The sequence below is a fragment of the Onychomys torridus genome, chromosome 1 (assembly GCF_903995425.1).
Source record: "Onychomys torridus chromosome 1, mOncTor1.1, whole genome shotgun sequence".
NCBI lineage: Eukaryota > Metazoa > Chordata > Mammalia > Rodentia > Cricetidae > Onychomys > Onychomys torridus.
Genome location: NC_050443.1, coordinates 100,500,242 through 100,519,001, shown reverse-complemented (window position 1 = coordinate 100,519,001; position 18,760 = coordinate 100,500,242). Strand labels below are relative to the sequence as shown.

General features: G+C 44.9%; 1 protein-coding gene across 2 annotated transcripts in view; it reads right to left on the bottom strand.

The window, feature by feature from the left end:
- The window catches only part of Prkcb (protein kinase C beta), a 340,194-nt gene that overhangs the window by 60,618 nt on the left and 260,816 nt on the right, over positions 1-18,760 (bottom strand). For both annotated transcript variants that reach the window (XM_036191311.1, XM_036191317.1), the window contains exon 10: positions 3,457-3,630. In XM_036191311.1, the coding sequence (XP_036047204.1) occupies positions 3,457-3,630 (174 nt within the window). The remainder of the gene's footprint in view (positions 1-3,456; positions 3,631-18,760) is intronic.

Sequence of the window (18,760 nt, the reverse complement as noted above, 5' to 3'; positions counted from 1 at the left end):
GATTTAAGATTTAAAAGCATCATCAATTCCAGTTTGTTCTCCCACTTCATGCCTGTGGTTAAGATAGGAGCTCAGCTTCTTGTTCCAGCTACCATGCCTGCCACTGGCTGCCATGCTCCCCTACCGTGATAGACTCTTATCCCTCTGGAGCCATGATACACAATAACCCCTTCCTTCTCTAAGTTGTCTTGGTCAAGGTGTTCTACCACATCAACAGTAAACTAAACTAACACAGTCACTGGTAAGGTCACTTGGTGGCATCTCCTAATGATGCAGCTCAGCTTAAGTAGGGAGAATTGGGGGCCTAGTGCTGTGTCATAGAGAAGTGTTCTGTGTCCTTGATCCTTACTCTTCGAGCTGTGGACAACCCCTATTGTAACATCTGTGTGTGGCTGGGAGGAAATATTTCTGAAGATTCACATATGCTAAATGTTCCAACAGAAAATCAGTTTCACCTCAGAGATGGGAAAACCAAGGGGGTGGAAACCTGAGGCTTTGCAGAGCAGGTTGGAGGTGACAGGCTGGGATAGAGCTCAGGACCAGATGGAGACATTTGTGTGCTGGGGATTCCAATCAAGGGTTGTCAGGTAGAATGATAGCCAGGTCAACCACATTCCAAAGACCTCCTTGTGTATATGTTAAGTATGTTAGTATTAATGCTGCTCTGCCTAGGTTCAAATCCTGGCCCCGACATGGCCTAGCAGTATGGACAAGTTTCCTGTCCAGTGAAATGTTTATAATAGGATCCATCTAAGAGTTGCCAAAGAGCTTAAATTTGCAACTCCCATGCCACACATAGAATGGGTATTATTATATTTATTTTACTCAAAATTAAAATACATGTACTTAGCTTCAAAAATAAAATGGGACTGGAGAGGTGGCTCAGCAGTTAAAAGCACTTTCTGCTGTTCCAGAAGATCCAGGTCCAGTTCCCAGCACCCATCTTTGGGGGACTCTGTAACTGTCTGTATCTCTAGCTCCAGGCTCTTAGCTACCCTCTTCTGATTTCCACAATTGCCCACACACACTTGGTTTACACACACACACACACACACACACACACACACACACACACACAATTTTTTTAAAGTCAGGCTGGATATGATGACACATGTCTTTAATACCAGCACTCAGGAGGTACAAACAGAAGGATATCTTTTAATTTGAGTCCAGACTAATTTACATAGAGAATTCCAGGACAGATAAGACTACACAGAAGACCCTCTCTAAAAACAACAAAAAATGAAAAATAAAAATAATAAATCTTTTTTAAATGAAGAAAATAACATAAGTTGGGGCATTTTATGCAATGTGAAGATGCACAGGACACAGGTGAGAAGGCTGGGTGTCTGCTGCTCTTTCAGCTGGTCCCAATAGGCTTTTTATTTTTTTCTTAGAACAAATGGATTTCTCCAAGCATTCCCCCTATCACCCCCAAAAGATGGATTAACTACTTCATCTCACTGTCAACTCGTGAGAAAGTTGCCCGTTACATCCCTTGGCTTTCTGCAGTGGGAGACTGCCTGGAAGGAGTCACAGAACCTCTCCCCAAACAGGGCAATAGTCCACTGACTCTCACAGTTCTCAGTCCTTTCTCCCTGGCATATGACAACTCTTGGAGGCAAACCGGCTTGGTACTATTGCCACATGGATGCAACTCCTGGAATATAATATCAGAAAACTGAAGCACAGATTTGGGGGGAGGCCACATGTCATCAAAATAAATAAATAAATAGATAGATAAATAAATAGATGATAAATAAGTAACCGTAAATCCACTCCACACTGCCATTTTCAAAACAGTTCATTACTGACGCTCTCCTTTAATGAGTATTAGTCACACATGACTCATTTCCCCCCATCTCAACACACCCAGCTGAAGCAGCAACCATCACTTCAAGTTTGCTACTGGCCTGTTTACCAGGCAGTCTGTCATTCACACACTGATGTCCATGAGTCAGTTTGGGAACCAGGCATGGAAAAGGGGGAGGAGAGCCTCAAGCTTTATGTCCTGACTCTGCTAACACATGGACCTCTTCCGTCCTGAATTCCCCAAAGTGACATTAGAGATATTTGACTTCTTTTGTAACTGATCTTTGCCAAGTACCCATACAATTATCATTCACTTACAGTTGTATTTACAGTGACTCTCATTTTCCCTTAAAAGTTTATTTTAAAAGCAAGCTTTAGTCCTCCTTAGAGCATAGTTGGGGACCAATTCATTATCCTGAAGCTTCAAAAAGGGAAGAAATGAAGCATCAATTCTGTCTTTTCTGTGTGAACCAGATCACTAGGGAACAAGTGAGGGGAAACCACTCTTTGTAAAAGCATTGCAGCCAGCACATGCAAAACAGACCTTCCCTTCTGATGATTTCCAATGAGCGTATGGACTTAGTGCTGAGCATCAGTCAGGCCAGCATCACCAAGATCCTTGAGCGTTACCTGCCTTTGGTGACAGACTGCATCTAGAACCTGGGGGCACCTACAGTCTTACTAAGGGATAGAAGCTGAGTCTGACCAAGCCTCTGCACTCAGCTACCAATTTGCAGAAAACACAAGGGAAACAGAAGCATGCAGAGGTGATGTGAGACTTCAGCAAGTAAATCCCAGACCAAAACCAGTACAGACCAAATAGCCCAGAATTGGGGGCTCACTAGATCAGCAGCAAAAGGTATACCAAATTAGATGCAGAATACGAGAACATCTATCTCATTTCACCTAGAGGGTAGTAGTATGTAGGTTAAAAGCAGGGGAGCGGAGGCATCCAAAAGAATCCTACAGAATCCCTGGAAGCATCTTCAAATCTCAAGGCCATTGGCCTTTCACAGAACCACATCTGGAGGAATGAACTCTTAATTTGCACTTGTGCCCTGCCCTCTTCTCTTGGGAAAGGGAGGCCAACATCTAACAGGACCAGGGAAGGTCAGGACCCACTGAAGTGACATCTTGCTCTTGCAGGGGCAGCAGCAGGGAATGCAAGAATGTTCCCAACTCATCCTGGCAGCCATGTTCTGAGCTCACCAGCCCTTTTGCACAACCCTGTGCCCAGCCTCAGATGCCTTCTTAGGGCTGTGCTCTTAGGAAATCCTTCCCTATAAAGGCTCCTAGCAAAGGATCTCAAACAACCTGCAGAGATGTACATATGTTCCTCCAAAGAACTGGGAGGACTGACTGTAACTATCTAGGAGTCCCTGTCCCCAAGTCACCCCTTAATGTTAGAAAAGCCTTGACTTGTCCAGTTATAAAACTATTTGTCTGGGGGACAACATTCAGTGGCAACCTTTGGAATTATCAGCTGACTTCTGTGGAGCCAGAATCCTTCAGCTCCCACCAGGAAAACTGCTTAGGTAGCACCAATGCCCAGTATCTCCTTGGGATGGCTACTGTAAAGCTATCACTACTGGCCAAAGCCTATGGAAACCCCGAAGTGACTTCCCAGAGCACTGGACTGGTTACCATGGTCTGGAAGCAGGAATGGAGCTGAGTCAGGAATGGTGGCTTCCCAGGCAAGGCCAGCACCCGCTTCTCCACCATTGTGCACTCCACATCGTCATCCTGGATCACTACGTCTTTCTTCAGGATCTTCACAGCATAGAGCTCATCTGTACCCTTCCGCTCTGAGAGCATGACCTGGGGAAGACAGCAAGTGTATCAGCACCATTAGAAGAGGCCTGAGGGACCCGTGGGTACCCAGAATCCATGCAAACCCATGCCAGCTTTGGACAGACATGTTGTGTTAACCTGGAGACAATGAATAACACTTTGCAGCCACTTGACACTTTGAATGTCTAAGTCCTATCAACAGAAGATGATTCTAGGAAAGACGAGTGTGTATTGAACCCTTTGGGACATCCAGCAATAACAATGCCAGTCAACATGGCTAGATGATAATCACTCCTTAGAAGCAAGTTTCACTGTCTGTTTTATTCACTGGTGTAACTCTAAATCTTCAAACGTACCAGACATGTATTAGATAACCAGTAAATACTAAAAACGCAAAAATCAATTGAGTTGATATGCCACATTTTGTTGATACCTATGGGAGGCCTGCCCCTTTCTAAATAGAAACAGAGGAGGAATAGATTGGAAGGGGGGAGGTAGGAGGAGGGAATGGGAATAGAGGAGGGAGGAGAAACTGCGGTTGGGATGATGGATGGATGGATGGATGGATGGATGGATGGATGGATGGATGGATGGATGGATGGACAGACGGACAGACGGACGAGTGGGCGTGTGGATGGACGGACGGACAGACAGACAAACAGACAGACAGATAGATAGATAAACCTGGGTTTGAGACACCTACTCCTTTATTTATATACTTCCCTCAGTGTGTCCTGTTCTCTAAGAGTCTGCTGGGCATGCAGCAAGAATCAAGCAGGCACATTCCTTGACCCTGAACTCAGGGAGGAAAAGAGACCAGACAACTAATTATAGGAATAGTCAATTTAATTTTAACAGCCTTGCCTACTGTCCTGGGGCTTCTTCCTACAATCTGTGGTCATAAGCAGGATCAGCAAACCAGGTGGCTCATGGACACAATGCTATTTTCATTATGTTATTATTATCCTCGGTCTTGACTGAGTCAGAGGGACGATGGCTGGTGTGCTATCCTCAGGGAGGCTCTTGGGAAGCAAAGGCTTGGGCCACATTCGAAGGAGACCTACTCTGCCTGGGAAGGCCTCCCTGAGGAAGAAGTGATGTGATTGGCATATTTGCTAAATGTACTATGTTATCTGTTTTGTAAACAACATTTGTCAGCACCATATTTTTGAGTACTTATCAATGTATCAAGCAATTATTTCTCATTTGCTTTGCATATGATTCTTGGAAGCAGACACTGTCATGAACCTTATAAGAAACTGGGGCATAGAAGGCTAAGAGCCTGCCAGAGTACCACTCAGAGCAAGGGCATGATTTGAACTCAGGTTTATACGGCCAGAGCTCCTGTCTTCATTCTTTTATTATTATGTGTATCGTGTATAGGTGCTCATATGCCATGGCACACATGTGAGGTTTGACAATGACTCTTGGGAGTTGATTTTCCTTCTTCCTGGGGTCCGGGCATCAAGCTCACTTTATCAGGTTTGTATAGCAAATGATTTACCCATGGAGCTGTCTCACTGACCCCAAGTTTCTATCTTTAAATGCTTCTCTTGAGACTCAGAAGAAGCCTCAAAGAAGTTAGGAGATTAAGACTAAATCTCCTGACACAGGTGAACAAGAGAATGCAACAGAGACTTGAGGCTAGATGGAATAGCGATGGACACCCAGAAACTCACAGGTATATCAGCATACCTGCTCAGCTCCTGTCCTAACAGAAAAAGGTCCAAACCAGACTCAGTCACAGAAGCTTCTACAGTCCTGCATCCACACACTAAACCTCTCAGGCAGAGCTCAACAGCTTTCTTGAGCTAACCCAGCCTCTTGCTTCTCCTGCCTTCTCTCACCTAGCAGTCGGTGGTGCCCATGGGCACTGCAGATGTGGGGCCATGCAGGATGCTTTAGGAAGAAGACTTCCAGCAGACAGTCCTACTATAGTGGGCCTGTCCTCAGTGGATGCTACCTTTGTGACACTGTCTCAGCCCTCAAAAGAGCCACTGGCTCAGGTGGCAATCCAGCTACAGGGTCAGGATGTGACTTCGGTGTACTTTCTGCCCCCTCTCTGTTCTTCACATGCTTCTCAAGCTCCAAGCCAAGGCAGGGATGAAGACTGAAGAAAACTCATGTCCCAAAGCAGAGAATCAGAAGAAGGTGGGGTTTTCTGCTCTCTGGTTGCAGAGAAAGCTGGGATGGAAGAGTACAGGGGGCAGCAAGGTGACCTGGACTGGATGAAAGTGAGGAGGACTAGAGACAGGAGAAGAGCCTGCACCCGAGAGGCTAAAATGTCCTGTCACACCCAGACCGCCACTCATAGTCCCCAGGACCCTCTTGTCTGTCCTTAGTGGAGGAGAAGGAAGTGATAGCATCCAGGACCGTGGGATGATGACACAACGGAGCCACCTCGCCTGCCCTCACCTGCCTTTTCCACGTTCTTCTTAATACCTAAACTGGCATTTGCTAACTGCTCTTAAGAGTCTAGTCACTGCCTGCCATATCCCGGGCATTTCGGTAATGCTTACCCAGGAAACAAAGACAGCAAAAGTCAAAATACAAATAAGTAGCTAGAGCTAGCAACAGCCATGGCCACATTCCCCTGTGTTCCTGAAGTGAAAAGAAATCTCGTATTAATTGCATCGAGCAGTTCCTGGAGCTCCCAGAAACTTTAATACCAGCACAGAGGGTGTGGGTTGTTTGCCCAGCTGTCCCTGCATCTCCAGGGTGAGGATTCCACACAGACTGAAAGGATGTGTTGAAGTAACGTTCTTATCAAATTCCAAGCCACATCTGTTCCCCAAGAACCTTCAGGGAGAAATGTGATAAACAGCAGAACTCCAGCGACAATAAATAACAGAAAAGCAGCCAAAGGACTCCCTGGTGGGAAGTTTGTGGTGATGAACTTTGCTGCCAGATCCCCATGGTGAGGTGTGCCCAGCAGCTTGGCCTCTGCCCACAGAGTGGGTAATGCTCTGCAATGATGAATGTGTGAATTTGAGAGTTAGAATGCCTGGTATACATTCAAGGCTGGCCATAAAGTAGCTGTGCAACATTGGGAAATCCACTTAGCTTTTCTGAGCCTCAGTTTCCTAATCTGTCAAATGGGCATGCCAAGAAAACCTCAGCTGGTGGTCTCAGGACCCATATGGGCAGGGTGTGTGTAAACTTGACTCAGCACGCTTGGCAAATGATGAACACTTAACACCCAGCACTGGGCTATCTCCTAGGGTGGGCAGAGCAAAGCCAAAAACGAGGTGGCTTCAAACAACAGAAACAAACAGAACTTCAGAGTTCTGGGGACCAGCAGTCCAAAGTGAAGACGCTGGCAGGTCAGCTACTGGGGAAGGATAAGGGAGAATTTGCCCTGTGCTTCTGTCCCAGCTTCTGGCGGTAGCCAGCAAGCCTTAGCACTCCTTGGCTTATAGATACATGGACTGCTCCAGTTTCCACCCTTTCTCCACACGGTGTCCCCGCTGCTGTCCGGAGTCTGTGTCCAGATGTTCTTATGAGGACACATTACATTAGGACCCACTCCGATCTGGAGCGACCTCATCCTAACTCAGTGACATTCTTGTGTCTGAGGAAGGTCGTCTTCACATACCCCAGGGTTAGAACTGGAGGCTATATGTTTTAGGAGATTGAGGACAGTAGATGGAATTTTAAGTCTGTCATCTTTCCTGAGAAGAGCCTGATGGATGGTTAGTCCTTGAACCAAGTTCTCATGATTGCTTCTGGCCAGCTCTGCTCCCATTCTTCTTACTCCACATACATGTGACACTCCACATACACATGACACTCCACATACATGTGACACTCCACATACACACATGACACCTCCACATACACACATGACACTCCACGTACACACATGACACTCCACATACACACATGACACTCCACACACACACATGACACTCCACTACACACATGACACTCCACATACACATGACACTCCATATACACATGACACTCCATATACACATGACACTCCACATACACACATGACACTCCACATACACACATGACACTCCATGTACAAACATGACACTCCACATACACACATGACACTCCACACAACAAATGATGCTTGAAGACTCAAGCCAGCTCACATCACTTGCTTTCTGGAGAACTTCCTCCGTCTTCCTGTGGCACAGAGAACACAGGCACCCTCTCCTCAGGTGCTCAAGCATCTGTTCTCTGACCTCCTAATGGCTGCTCACACTCCATGGTGACCCCAGCAGGGTCCTGATGGCCTACCTTGCCTAAGCATGCAGTGTTCATGTCATGAACACCATTTCATCTCACTTCACAGCACTTATCTTTTGTGTGTCTATATGTGTGCACATGCATACATGTAGCATGCATACATGTGTATGTGCAGGCATTTCATCCATGAGTGTACTCTGGAGGCCAGAGGCTACTTCAGGTGTCTTCCCCTATCTGGTCCTCACCTTTTGTTTGTTTGTTTTTTGCTTTTGAGACGGGGGTCTTTCACTGAACACAGAGCTCACAGTTTTGGCTAGATTTGCTGGTGGCTAAGCTCTGGAGACCAAAGCTCTGGGGATCTGCCTGTGTCCACCCACCTTGAGCCCCAGTGCTGAGGTTACACACACGTGCTGCTGTGCCTGGCTTTTATGGGTTCCAGGGATCAGAACTCAAGCCCTCACGCTTGTGCGGCAGGCACTTTGCCCACAGAGCTGTCTCCCCATCCCCCACACAGACCTTTCACAGCGGACACCCGCACTCATCATCTGACTTAGCTCTTCTCATGTGGGGTCAGCTATGTTGCCATTGCTGTGTTTCTAATATGCAGCACACAGTCAACAATGAACCAATATTTGTTCACTAAGTCAGTTTGAGTTAACAGATCTGAGTGAGGAAAAGCAGCCACAACTCCCTAGATCTAGGTTGCCGTATCTGGTTGCTCAGAGCTTCAAGTGCTTAGACGTTGGCACTACTTAATGTTTGTGTATGACTTCAGTCAACCCACATTTCCCAAAGAACTTGAGAGAGTATTCAAGATCATATAACATAAATGAGTGAATTGCATGGCCCATAAACTATACCTCAACACAGATGGTTAAAAGGATTATACACTATACAACCGTTCTTATGTCTGTGTATTTGTGTATGAGTGTGTATATATAGTAGAGGTATTTTAATGCATTACTTCATCTTCTTTTTATCTTCCCACTCTTCTCTCCCCTCTTTACCTCCTCATCTTTCTTTTTTCCCTCTTTCCTAACACAACCAGCAATACACAAAATGTAATAATATTGATATTTTTCTATAGGGAAATTGACTTTGTTTTCAAGCAGAAAAGCATGCTCTTCCTGGAACTGAAGACAATTCCTTTCTTGCACAGACCTTTGCACAGGCAAAGCTACAGTGGACAGTGTTCTTAATATCACCCCTGTGATGGGTCAGAAGAGGAAGAGGAGAGAGCAACACATGAAGCAGCATCAGCATCTGAGAGCTAGCTGTGCTGGCTGTTTGTGTCAACTTGACACAGGCTAGAGTTATCTGAGAGGAGGGACCTCAACCAGAAAAATCCCTCCATAAGAGCTGCCTGCACTCAAGCCTGTAGGACATTGTCTTCATTATTGATTGATGCTGGGGGGCACCCCGATTGTGAGCAGAGCTACCCCTGGACTGGTAGTCTTGACTGCTATAAGAAAGCAGGCTGAGCAAGCAAGCCAGTAAGCAGCACTCCTCCATGGCCAGGTTTCTGCTTTGAGTTCCCCTCCTGACTTCCCTCAGTGATGGAGTCTAACCTGATAATTGTAAGCTAAAACAAACCCTTTCCTGCCCAAGTTGCTTTCGGTCATGGTGTTTCACTACAGTCATAGAAACTCTAATGAAGACACTAGCCTAATGAGTAGAGATGGAGGAGGATTTCAACCTGATGACTTCAATCATCTAAAATAGAGAAAAAGATGTTAGGACTCAGGGTCCCCAAACTCTTTGATCACAAAGGGTGCTGGTAAGATGTCTGAGCAGAAGTCTGATGAGAAGGGCATGAGTAAGGGAGTAATTAAGTCAAAGCTCCTGCGCCTACAGTGTAGACACCAAGGGGAAACTGAGGCCTGTGCCCCACATCCCCTATGCCAAGTCCACTAAGAAACAGATTTGTTGGCAAGGTGGGGACCAAGAATGGGGCATCTCGTGATGGTCCTGTTATTCTCTGGGGCCGCCTTCAGTTCAGTTCCCACTTGGCCCCTCTGAAGACTTGTGGTGCATGGTCTTGTCTGAGCTTTTAGTCAGCTGCTGCCTCCACCTTCTCTGTCTCCACCTTCTCTGCCTCCACCTTCTCTGCCTCCACCTTCTCTCATACACTCTTTAGGCTTTGCCCCACCTACTTGCAAGAGATACTAAGTCTCCACACTGCACATCAGAATTCCCTGCCACACTTTCAGGAGCTGATGGCTGGGCCACATTCAGAGCCAATTAAATCAGAATCTTCTAAATATTTGGGTGTTTTCTGTGTCAGGCCTGTCAGGGGGATGACAGGGAGGTGAGCTGGCTGTAGTCCATCAGGATATATGATAATGCTCAGAATCTTAAATGTGGGCCAAACACTGTCTAGTTTCTCTCCCAAGGGCACCCAGCCACTCAGGGGCAGAATTTTGGGAAAAATCTGGGTGCATCCTGGTTCCAGGATGAAGGCTAACTTCAGCATCCATGCCTTTACAACATGGTAGACATCTTAACAATTTCTACAACAAATAACGGAATGACAGCAGGTGGAGTATGATGATCCAGAAGCTTCTGTCTAACAAGAACTGTAAAATCATGCAGGCACAAATTCAAGCTCCCGAGTTACACACTCAAAGTCTGACTTTTCTATGTGCTGTTCTCTGTATTGTTGGGAAAGTTAGTTCAATTTCTTTGCCTCTGTTTCCTCATCTAATAAAGAGGCATAATGGTATATTCTCCCTGGCAAGGTCACCATGAGACCAAACCACATAACACAGGTAAAAAGCTATATTTTGCACCAAGCAAGCCATGGTTATTGAAACAAAGACACACTTATGGAGAACAAGAAGAGGGTTCAAATTCCTTCCTGGGTATAAAGGCCTCTTTCCCACATCTTTCATCTGTGTGAGAAAGGCAGAACATGACTTGACAAAGCAGACTACTATTGCTGTAAAATATGCTCTGGGAGGTCATATGCAAAGCCCAGAGTGAAAGGCATAGCCATGAAGAGGCAGCTGGATACAAGTCCTCTAGGGGACCCTCAAAAGATACTCTCTAGGAATCTGCATGCTTAGTCAGTAGCTGACAGAGCCTTCCTGTGGAATTGGCAGATCATCTACCAATGTCTAAAATTCCAATGGAGAACAAGGAACTATATCCCTCAATGTCCAGGCCTCTCGGATGCATGCTGTCTGCTATGTAGACTTGTCAAAGTCCTCCTTCAGCCTAGATCTTTGGACTAATGATGGAGAGAGGAACTTAAATAACCATGTCCTTTGTTATGGTCATCTTTGTCAATGTGACCTAAACTAGAATCACCTGGGAAGAGTATCAGTGAAGGATTGTCTACATTGAGTTGGCCCATGAGCATATATGTGGGATATTGTCTTAATCAAGTTAAATGATATATTAAGACACAGTCCAGTATGGGCAGCACCACTCCCTAGGCAGGAATACCTGAACTGTCTAAAAATAGGGAAATACAGCTGAGCACAAGCAAGAAAGCAAGAAAGCAAGCAAGCACATCTGCCTGCATTGTTTCTCTCTCCTCTAGACTGTGCATGTCATGTGAGCAACTATCTCAAGCTTCTACTGCTGACTTCCCTGAAATGATGAGAACTGTAACCTGGAATTGGGGGTTAAAATCAACCTGTTCTCCCCCAGATTGCAACAGAAATGAAACTAGAAAATTCTTTATAGCCAAGGATTTGGAGTAGGAGGAAAACCTATGCCAGCCAGGAGCGCTTTCAACATGTTAGCTGTGGGGATAAGACACAGACAGGAGGCCGGGATTCATAGAGCCATGATGAAGACTCAGTGACGCACAGTTTGTGATGAGCATCACAGATAGTAAGAACTCAGGGTGCTGCTGATTTCACCAGGCTTATGAGTTCTTTACTGGTGAGGCCTTCCCATTTTCAGCTTCACTCAGCATGAAGATGTCTCACATGGTCTACCTTATCTTGAAGTTTCCAAATTCTGATCCACCAATGCACATTCCTTTGGTTTGAGTTTTGGATAGTGTTTTCTAAGTGTATTGTATACATACACGCATGTTCAAATTATATATATGGTCTGGTGGCCACACCAGTTTAATATGAAGTTGTGTGGCTCAGGGACATCAGTGTGTTTGCCTCTAGCAGCAAAGAGGAAGTTAGCAGTCTAGACGTGATTCCGGGCCTTTAACAGCTTGTTTAGAGGAGGCAACCAGACAGAATTTGCACACTGGAGGCCTGTCTCAGAAAAAAACTGAAAAGTGGTGTAATGGGGGAATTGTGTGCACCAGAAGTGGGTGTAGACCTGGGTGGAACTGGATCATTTCTTCCATGTGATCCTCAAGTTTGCTCAACAAAAAGACGATAGTCACCATGCACACAGCAAGTTGGGGTACGTAAGTCAGCCATTCCATGATTCTTATGCAAAGACTTTTGCAGGTGAAAAATCTCTTAGCCAGGCATGGCGGTGCACACCTGTAATCCCGGTACTAGTGAGAGGCTGAAGCAGGAAGACTGTCATGAATTAAGCGTCAGCCTGGGCTATAAAAAGTGAGATGCTGTCTTACAACAAATAAAACTTCTTTACAAAATAAAAATAAATATAAGTCTCTTTAATACAGCCTGGATCTGTAACAGAAATGAGCCAATTTTCATGTCAGAGGTCAGGGTGGCAGGCGCATCCAGAATTAAAACTTCTTATTTCTTTATTGCTTTTATTGTAAGTGCATGTTCATGTGTGTGTGGATATACATGAACAGTATGTGGAGGACGGAGAACCACCTTGGATATTAGTTCTTAGGGATTGTCCTATTTTGTTAGTTATTAAAAGAACACATGTAATTTTTAATTAGCAGGCCTTGATGTAGACTTCCATGTGAGGATGGCGTGTAAGGGCTGTGGTGCACTGTGTGAGCTCATCTGGAGGACACACACTGGCTGTGGAGGTCACCACTGTGCCATCTCTGCAGAAATTTCCCTATGAGTTTCTCGTTTTTCCAGTTTGCTACTTTATTTTATTGTACTTTACCTTTAAGACAGGGTCTATCTCTCTAGTCCTGGTTGGCCTCAAACCTGTGATTCTCCTGCCTCAGCCTCCAGAATGCTGGAACTATGGACAAGTTCTCATGATCTAGCCATAGCTGGTCTAAAACTCAATGTGTAGACAAGGATGGCCTTAAAATCACAGAGATCTGCTTGTGGCACCCAACGTTTGTGTTACAAATGCATGAAAAAGCTGCTTGCCTGTGGCCTTGTGGGCCCCAGCTCAGGCCCAAGCTACACTTGGCCAGTTGTGGTGGCACACACTGGTAGAATCTGCTGAAGAAGGCAGAGGCAGGAGGATCCTGAGTTTGAGGCCTGCCTAGGAGGCTTGCTAAGGAGAAGCTACAGCCGGCCTGGGACAAGCTACAAACAGTGGCAGTGGGACCATGGAGGCAGTGACTGCTGCTCCAAGTTGCCGGCTGCTTCTCATCGTGTTGGTGACTGTGGTGATACTGCTACCCGGGATGAAGTGTTTACTACTGCTTGTTCAGAGAAGAATTGCCAGGACCATCGTGTTACAAGAAAGCATCGGCAAAGGTCAGTTTGGAAAAGTTTGGCAAGACAAATAGTGGGGAGATATTCTCTTCTAGGGAAGAACACTCATGGTTCCCAGAGACAGACATTTATCAAACTGTGATTGCTCCAAACTACAGAGGAGGCAAAAAAAAAAAAAAAGTCTTCAGGAAACCATGACCATGCCTAACAGTGACTTTGAAATCTTCAGAAAGATGACAGGATCCCACAATGATGATTCTACATGGACTATGATAAAGCCATTAAGCTGATTAACACCACAGAAAGATCGACTCTGGACTACAAACTACTCAGGACAATTTTGAGATGGCTAGCTGAGATGATCCAGCCTGACAGACTACTTGAACAAGGACTTGCACTTTCTCATTAGGCAGCGGCTGGACAAATGATACAGGACTTGACAATTAACCCAAAAATAGAGTTTTTGTTTAAAAAAGAAAAAGGAGAATATAGATATGAAGTAGATCACTAAATCTACCTTGAGAAAAAAGATAAAGAAATAATAGGATAAATGGGTAAATCATTGAATCTACACTAAAAAGAAAAAGGGAAAGATAGAAAAATGACAAAAGGTAGATTATTGGAACTTTTATGAAAAGAAAAAAGACAGAATATGAATATGGTAAGAAAAAAGGTCAATTATTAAATCTACATTTAAAAAGGAACTACTTGTTTTAAATAGGATAAGTAATGAAAATTTTTTTATCAAATGTTACTGGATGGACATTGTTACATATAATGGAGTTTTTCACCTGAATCTGTCAAATGTTAATGGACTAGACATCATTAATGTAATCTTGACTGTGTATATTGTATATACTTATTGGATATGATTTTTCTTGTATTAGTTATAACCTTTTTTTAATTTTAGACAGAAAAGGGGAAATGTGTTATTGTGTTCCCCCAAAATATTGTGTGTTCCCCAAAATAAACTTATCTGGGGTCAGAGGACAGACAGCCACTAGATACAGAGCCACAAATGGTGGCTAGAAAATGGGAAGAGTAAGCCATAGCAGAAGTTGGGCGGTAGCGGTGCACGCCTTTAATCCCAGCACTTGGAAGGCAGAGCTAGGTGGATCTCTGAGTTCAAGGCCACCTTAGAAACAGCTAGGCATGGTGACTCAGCCTTTAATCCCAGAAATCCAGCCTTTAATCCCAGGGAGTGATAGCAGAAAGCAGAAAGGTATATAAAGCCTGAGGACCAGAAACTAAGTTAGTTAAGCATTTGGCTGGAGAGGCATTTGACTGGTTAAGCTTATAGGCTTTGGAGCAGCACAGTTCAGCTGAGATCCATTTTGGATGAGGACTCAGAAGCTTGCAGTCTGAGGAAACAAGACCAGCTGAGGAACTGGCGAGGTGAGGAAGCTGTGGCTTGTTCTGTGTCTCTGATCTTCCAGCATTCACCCCAATAACTGGCCTCAGGTTTGATTTTATTAATAAGACTTTTAAGATTCCTGTTACACAAGGCTGGCCTTAAAATCACAGAGATCTGCTTGTCTCTGCCTCTTGAGTGCTGGGATTAAAGGTGTGTGACATACTGGCCCCCTTTTGTTTCTGAGACAGGGTCTCCTACTGGTCTAGCTCACCAGAGAACCATCTGTCTCCACCCCTCCCCCATCTCTTAGATTACAAGTGTATTTCCCTATGCCCAGAATTTCACTTGGTTGCTGGGGATGGAGCTCACGTATTTGTGTTTACATGGTATGCACTTTTAATGACCACTATCTCTCCAGGCCCTAAACCTCTTTAAATGATGCCGTGGCGTCATGCTTTAGGTTTAGTTTAGTTGAATTTTTACCTTCTAGCACAGACAAAGCTGGGAAAATGTGAAGAGAAACTGAGATGGGAGGTCTTTGCTGCCTGATGACCCTTGGCTCCTGCAAACTCTCAACAGAGACCACTGTAGGATGGGAGAGACCATCCCCACAAACTCTGGGGAAGAGTGGAGAAGAAGCAAGGAGACCTGAACCTAAGATGGTTGCCTGTGTTCCTAATGAAGACGCTTGACTGGGTATAATACGAAATGCTTACCTGGGTTACGGTAAGAAATATGAAGAAATGTTCTCTCTGCCCTCAAGCCTACATCACCACTAATTACTGGCATTATTAGAAATGCATGCATCAGTAATAGTTATTGAAGGCTTTTTTTTTTTTTTTGAGCTAAAAATAAACATTCGTCAACTTGGAAGACCTCACAGTAAGGGAAACAAGCCAGACACAGAAGGACAAATAATGCAGGCTCTTATACAGAGTCTCTAAAAAAAATCATCCAGTTTCACAGGAGATGAGAGATGTTCACTTGCAGCAACAGGGGGAGGGGTGGTGTAGGAATAGGGAGATGTTCAAAGCTTCAGTTCCAAGGTAAATACTATACTAGAGATTTAATGCATGCCACATACAACGTACTGAATTGTGTACTTGAAATTTGTTAGGAGAAGCCTCAAGTGTTAGAGAGAGAGAGAGAGGGAGAGAGAGAGAGAGAGAGAGAGAGAGAGAGAGAGAGAGAGAGAGAACACAGAGATGCCTAATAAATAAATAAACTTTGTGACATGTCTGGCTTAGTCATTTCTTTGAATTGTATGTTAAGCTTGACAAAGCTAGAGGGCTAAAATAAAAGCAGATTTAATTTGACTGTTTTTGTGGATTGTTCCTGGGAAAACAAGCCAGTAATTGATGCCTTTTACCAAAAGACAATGAAATGAAGCCCTTAAGGGTCTGTCATTCATTTAAACAATTAGGTGGCACAAAGAAAGCCTGTTCCCTTATAATCTGATCTGCCTTGTGAGCATAAGACTGGCTTTGTTGTTGACACTACAGATCACTGCTCCTGGAGCCTGTAGCTTCTCTGGGGCAGGAGTGGATCACACTGATGCAGTGGATGCTGCAAGAGCTCACTGAGTTCGACTCTACTCCCTCTGCTGTGTGACTGCAAGTCTCTCACTGCCTGAGCCTCTGTTTCTGCATCCCTAAAATGGGGCTAATGCTAGCCCTACCTCATCAGACCATCATTAGACCATGCCACAAATTCAATGAACAACACCAGAAATACTCACATTCAGTCCCAGGGCCCAGGAGGAGAGGATAGATTTCTGCAGAGGCATTTCATGTGGTCAGTACACAATGAGCAATACCACACTTGGGGAGACGGATGGGGTGAAACAAGCCATGCCACCTCTAGTCCTACACATCATCCTCATTTGCATAACCCAAATAGCTACTCTGGGTGTTAGATGATCCTAGTCGTCTGGTTTCTGCTATTGTGTTTGTTGTAGAACAGATTACAGATGTGTTGTGCTATTAGAACATGCTGTGAACCTCTGATGTGGTACAAAGAGATGCTTGTGAGATGCAGGGAGACAGGAACTATGGAAACTCCAAAGCTGGACCTGAGTCCAATTTTCTTATTTCCCTCCCCCAACACCACTCACCCCTGCTTTGTGGTGTTAAGGAGCAAACCCATCACCCGGAACATGCTATGCAATTGCTCAACAAGCTTCATACCTAGTCCTTGGTTTTTGTGACACAGAATCCCACTATGTAGTTCAAGTTGGCCTTGAACTTGTGATCTCTTGAGATCTTGGTTTACAGTTATGTACCACCATGCCTAGAAAATTAAACCCTGTGCAGTTTCTGTGTTCCTGGCTCCACGGCTCCTCAGTAAGATGACTTGATTTAATACAGTGGTATTTTCCCTTAAAGAATCAGGCAACATTTAAAAGAATATATAGACCTAAAGGAAATTCTTCCTTTGGCTTATGTACCAGAGAAGTTAGTCATCTAAATACTCCTCTTGGAGACCTTGCTCATATACACTTTACAATACCAAATACACTTTCAGAAAGCATGTCCTTGTCATTTTTCTACAGGTGTGGCTGTCCCCACAGCTAATTGGATCATATGGATCCCTGGGCCACATGAGATCATTAGATTCTCCCTTCTGGTATTTTAGACTTCTAGAATAGTCTATTTGGGATTTCAACACTGAAAAAGCTGGAAGAGGTGGTACTGATGCATGGCCACAGAGAGAGGGATGCTGGTGGGTAGGAGGGTGGCGGGTGAGTGCCCCTGAGGCAGAGGTGGACTTGCTGGGCTCTTGTCAAGAACCCATCCTGCCCTGCCCAAAGAAACACAGCTGTGTACCCCATCTTTCAGGTCCTCAACTCCCTTCCCTCTCCTGACCATCTATTTGCAGCAGATGAAGCATTATAAAGCTAAAATTCTTGGTATTTCATTTTCCTCAATGTAATTAATTTTGTTGAGGGGGGGGGGTTATCTTGTTTTTCAATTCACTGTCTTCCGAGGACTGAAGTGGCAGTCACTTTGTTGAGCAGAAACTTGGGAATCAGGGAAAGTGATTTAGGAAGATGAGCCTGCAAAATCATAGTGTAGTCAGAATTGCATATGAAAGCTTGGGGGCTGAGGGGGAGAGGCACCATAATTGGGCAGAACTACAGAGATGGCAGGAAGCCAAGATCAGACAGCAAATGTCGAAAGGTTCCCTGGAAGAGGATTAAGGGGACAGGTAGCAGAGAGTCTCAGCTCTCTGTGAGCCATATGATAAAGCAATTTAACATATGGTACAGGAAGATAGCAAAGAGGGTGAAGAAAGGGGAGTGCTTTTGTCTGCAGGGTTATATAACCATATCTAATGTATGTGCTCTGTGTGTGTGTGTGTGTGTGTGTGTGTGTGTGTGTGTGTGTGTGTGTGTGTACATGCCACTAATGAGATTAAAATTAGGATCGACTCCCACAGCTGGGGCTCAAAGACTTTAGGAGAGAAGGTCTCCATTATTGCTAGGAACTAATGCCCCTTTAATCTCCTCAGGATATTTCCTCCTGTCAGAACTCAGTGCTGCACCTGCTACAAGATGCTTCATCTGGACTATTCTTCTGTGTCCACAGAGCACTCTAGTGGAGCACCTGGCTGTTGGGATGCTGGTGTGGAAACTGGGGCTGGCTTCTCCCTTGATCATACCTGGCACAGTCCTGAGGGTCCCCATCTTGGGAGCCCATGAAAGCATTTTGAGGTCTTTTAAAACCACAAGGGGAGAGACGCTGGGGTAAATATTTTAATATGTAATGTTAAGGTATTTGTCTCTACATTAATGCACTCACAGGATAGAATTTTTTAACTCTTTTTCCACGGAAGGAAGAATAATACCCTTATGCCACTGTGTAGCTCTGGTGGCCATTTTGGAAATGTTATTTCAAAATAAGGAGTACTGCAGCTGCAATTCTGGTACCCAGGAGATTTAGACAGGGGAACCCTAAGTCTGGAGGCAACCTGGAGTATACAGCAAGTTCCAGGGTAGCCTGGACTACATGGAGGGACCCTGTCCTGAAGAGGAGGAGGAGGAGGGAGGGAGGGAAAGGAGGAAAGAAGGGGAAAAGCTTGG